Source organism: Populus euphratica, unplaced genomic scaffold (genome assembly GCF_000495115.2).
Source record: "Populus euphratica unplaced genomic scaffold, PopEup_1.0 scaffold174.1, whole genome shotgun sequence".
Classification (NCBI taxonomy): domain Eukaryota; kingdom Viridiplantae; phylum Streptophyta; class Magnoliopsida; order Malpighiales; family Salicaceae; genus Populus; species Populus euphratica.
This window is the reverse complement of record NW_011499935.1, coordinates 494,521-498,710: the sequence shown is the minus strand read 5'-3', so window position 1 is coordinate 498,710 and position 4,190 is coordinate 494,521. Positions and strand designations below refer to the sequence as shown.

The 4,190-nt window shown below is 32.1% G+C and overlaps 1 protein-coding gene across 2 annotated transcripts; it reads right to left on the bottom strand.

The window, feature by feature from the left end:
• Positions 1-1,549, bottom strand: LOC105136404 (Ran BP2/NZF zinc finger-like superfamily protein). 2 transcript variants are annotated; one of them, XM_011041720.1, is made up of 4 exons: positions 1,422-1,549; positions 900-1,269; positions 432-542; positions 1-347 (listed from the first exon to the last, which is right to left on the bottom strand). In XM_011041720.1, exons 2-3 carry the CDS (start codon positions 1,262-1,264, stop codon positions 452-454), a joined length of 456 nt encoding a protein of 151 aa, XP_011040022.1. In that variant the 5' UTR covers positions 1,265-1,269; positions 1,422-1,549; the 3' UTR covers positions 1-347; positions 432-451. The 2 variants fall into 2 exon arrangements, with proteins under 2 accessions (XP_011040022.1, XP_011040020.1); XM_011041718.1 differs by having other exon boundaries at positions 1-330; positions 1,422-1,548.
• Positions 1,550-4,190: the final 2,641 nt, after the last annotated feature.

Below are 4,190 nucleotides of genomic sequence, written 5' to 3'. Positions count from 1 at the left end.
TAAGCAGGAGAATCATCTTCTTTTAAGAAAACCATGCACAATACAATAAAGAAAGCAGTCTCTAAAACAAAAGGGGAAATGGGCAGTAGATCAATAATGAATATAATATATCAAAAGCCCACAAATACAATGATACTTCCTACAGGAAGCCTGACAAAATGCCAAGGGTTTATATATAGCTTAAAGCAGCAATCATGGTTTTTAAACCATGTTTCATCACCTCAAGACCCTAGCCAATGCAAAAAGAAATAAAGAAGAAAAGGAAAATAGTGATATATATATATATATATTTTTTTTTAATAATGTAGTCTTTCTTGGTTGCTGCAGTCCCTGCAAGAAAAATCATTCTATATATTAATTGTGAGAGGCCAAACGCAATTAATATCATTTTGAAAGCCATAAATAAGTTAAAGACAATATTAATTTCATACCCGGAAATGGGGAATTATATCTAGTATGAAGTTGTGTTGCTAAGGTCTCTTGGGGCATTGCACTTGAAGCACTCCATTCTGCTAGCAAAGTTATGCTCGTTGCATCCCCACCTGCCCCGTGAATTACATACGAGTAATTAAAACATTAACAATATTGTTTTTGATTACTTTATGAATTGGTTGAGCTTGCATTTTATTTTATGCACGCCTACCGCTAGAGAAAGAGTGAGATAGATATTTATAAAGCATCTCCTTTTTGCAGAAAAGAAAGGAAGAAAAAAAGCAGTCAAAAAAATGAGGAGTTGAATACGATTCATTGTGTAGAGTAATTAGTGACTGTATTAATACATAAAGCCTGTCTCATTCATGTATTTATGTTTCTTTTGTTTTTCTTAAGGCAAGATCATGCTACGTGCCTCATTTAATTAAGTATCATGTCATATGATTAATCATATGAAAATGTGATACCTAGTGCAAATCCAATCCCCGGATTTCCAACCAGATCGATTGCCGCCTCCAGTGCTGCCCCCAAAACCTCTAGAGCGAGAGAAGTCGGAATCAAAGCCCCCAGATGAATCAATTTCCTTGTACACTCCGCATTTGAAGCAACTCGAGCGGCTAGCAAAGTTGTGGGCCCCACAGTTTCCGGCAGTGCAGTACCAGTCACCGGGGCGAACATCCGAGCCAGTAAACCCAAATGCTGACCCACCCCGCCCACCAAAACCTCCAAAATCACCTCCGGTCCTGGGGTCGCCACAACGCTGGCACGAGTCACGCCTCTGAAAGTTGAGGTGTTGGCATGACCTGCAGTTCCAGTCTCCTGGCCTGCTCATCTTTGCTGCATGCATCAAGATAAAAGGCATTGTTAATCACTATATTACAGCTATATAGAATTAAAAATCATTGCATTAAAATTTAAAACCTAGAGGCCAGGTATCAGCAGCCAGCTACAGAAGATTAATTAAGGAAACAGTGATGAGAGTTACAAACCTTTGAAATGGTTTGAGAAGACTAAGAGCTAACTGAGAGAAGAGTAACAAAAGGGCTCACAAAGATCTCTCAAGGTAGAAGATCAAAGGCAAATGTTGATGGAAGGATGTGTGGCATGGGGTGATTATATACATGCTCAGGCCTCAGAAAAAGGGGAATAAATAGAGGAGTGTGCTAGTGTTAACGTACTTTTTCGTGTTGCAAAAACTTCGATAAATGGAAAACAACAAAAATCTAAAGTAGCAAAAGAGATAAAGGGAAAATTCCAGCCACGATTCTGAAGACTGGATTGGGTTTATTTTTCTTCTTCTTTTGTAACTTGGAACATGCACTTTGGCCAGCTATTGCTTTCTTTTAGCTAGGGTTTCTTGACGTGAAATTTGTGAAGTACATGCACCAACCCGTACACCATTGCCCATCTAGTTCATTTTCATTTTCAGATTCAATCATGAGGTAATTAATTTAATCACTATCTTAAGAATTTCATTCACTAATTCGATGAATCAGTATTTGGTTACTATAATTTTAAATTAGCCTCTATGCAAACTACTTCTACAAAAAGATAAAGTAAAAAGTAATAAAGATCTTTTTTTTTTGTAATTAATGAAAACATATTAATTTTAGTTTGAGAAAATTACTAAAAGTATCATAAGGATAGTTTAAGTATATGAAAACTTTACATATCAATTTCCTTAAATTATACTTTGCATCCTTCTGTTATATAATTAGTTTTAATTTATATTCTATATTTTACTTTTATTTACCGTCATTACTCACTATAAAAAAACATTAAAAATATTATAGATTTATCATTTAGCATATGTTATGACTCTTTTTCTTAACTCAATTTTCCCCTATAACTAAAAATAAAAATTATTAAAAAACACTGTATAATTTGATAGCGATAACACTTTGTAGGTTAAAGAAATGTTTGTGTTAATTATGAGGCTTGCATAATCAGGTAGCTATCTTTTTTATTTATATGATTAGGACAACATACATATGATACTGTACAATATACTATCTAAGATAAATCTATACAGGGAAAGTAAAATATTTTCTATATAATTACAACACATTACATAATATTGCATATTAATTTTCATAAAATATACTTTAATTTGTCTATAAAATTAGATGCAATAACTCTAAGGTTTCAAGTTGTAGTTTTTCTCTTGCCCAAAAAGACATTAGCTGGGCAAAAGATATTAGCTTCTTTCACCCAATTATGCAAATCCCTGAAATTTAGGGAAAACGATTGAAATTAAAATAAGCCATCCTTTGAAAAGGAACAAATAATCACCATAATTGTTATCTCCTCTACTAAATTGAACCTTTATTACCATCATGCTTTCCAAATTGAGCCCACCACCATTATAGTCATCACAAGCCTCATCAAACAAAAAAAACCAAACAAAACCTACTTACCCACCATTGTTATAAACATCATCAACAAAAAACACTGCAACAACAATAAAACCAACTAGTTTTATAACAATATTGTTGAAATAATTTTGAGCAAATGAAGGCAAAAATAAAAAGAAGAAATTCAAAGGCAGTGGTTATGGATCAAAGGTAAAAGGTGAATGATGGTGGCTTGGATCAAGCACAAACAATGGTGGCTAGAGGTTAAGGGTGAATGATGGTGGCTTGGGTTATGATGGCTATCGGTCGAGCACGAATGATGGTAACTCAAGGTTGAGGGCGAACGATGATGGTTATAGGTTGAGTGTGAATGACATTGGATGTGGTTCATTAGCAAATGGTGATATATTCATTAAATAAGAAAACTAAAACCCTTGAGTGTTTCCTTATAGCATAAATCCACTGTTCATCCTCTCACATTTTATTGTAGACCTATTGTTCAATTTTTTTTCTCAATTTCATCCTTAATTTTTTTTGGTGTAATTGCATCCTTTTTAGGCCAAATCCAAAGGCAATTGAATCAAATTTATTGGCTAGGGATGAAATTGAAAGATAAGGGACCAAAGCAGAAAATATGCCATAAATAGGTGATGGTTTCAAAACTCACGCAAAAAATTTAATTTAATTCTCATACTTAAAAAAAATTGGTAATTCAATATTTTTTCAATTCAATTTTAGTAAAAACTTCTTTTTTGATATTTTTTAGTCCATGGTTTAAGAGAGGAAAGAGAGTGGTCACTGAATGCTAACATAGAGAGAGAAAAAGAACGTTGATGCTAATTCCAACCCTGAAAATGGTTGATCTTGTGAGATTAATGTCCCATCTTATGAGACTAAATATCTTGATCTATATATGTCACTTAATTTTTTCTATTTTATTTTTTGTTATGATTTATGACTTTTATTTTATTTATTAATACACATAGTTTTTAATTTATTTAATTACATATATGCATAAAATTTTGATTTTCATTTGAATTATTTTAACAACAAAAACATGTTGAAAAAACCTGTATATATAATTTTTTTGTTGGAAAAAACTATCTTTATTTAAAATGATTTTTGTATTTGATACTATTGTCTATACCATTAGACAAGGCAATGCTATGAAACTATTGATGATGAGACAAAGGACAAAATAGGAATCCAAAAGTATTTTGAATTTTTGTTAGTAAACTAAAAGCATCATACAATAAAAAAACGTTAATAAACTACAATATTGATTATAAAAATAAAGGCATTAAGCTATAATTTTATTAAAATGGAAGGACTAGATTGACACATTACACCCATTTAATAATTATTATTAACATATACTAAAAGACCTTGGTATTTCACTGTTGC

Coding starts and splice junctions, on each gene's coding strand:
- LOC105136404 (XM_011041720.1), bottom strand. CDS start 1,264: ATGAGCAGGCCAGGAGACTGGAACTGCAGGTCATGCCAACACCTCAAC. Junction 543..899: donor GGGGATTGGATTTGCACTAG/GTATCACATTTT, acceptor TTCACGGGGCAG/GTGGGGATGCAACGAGCATA.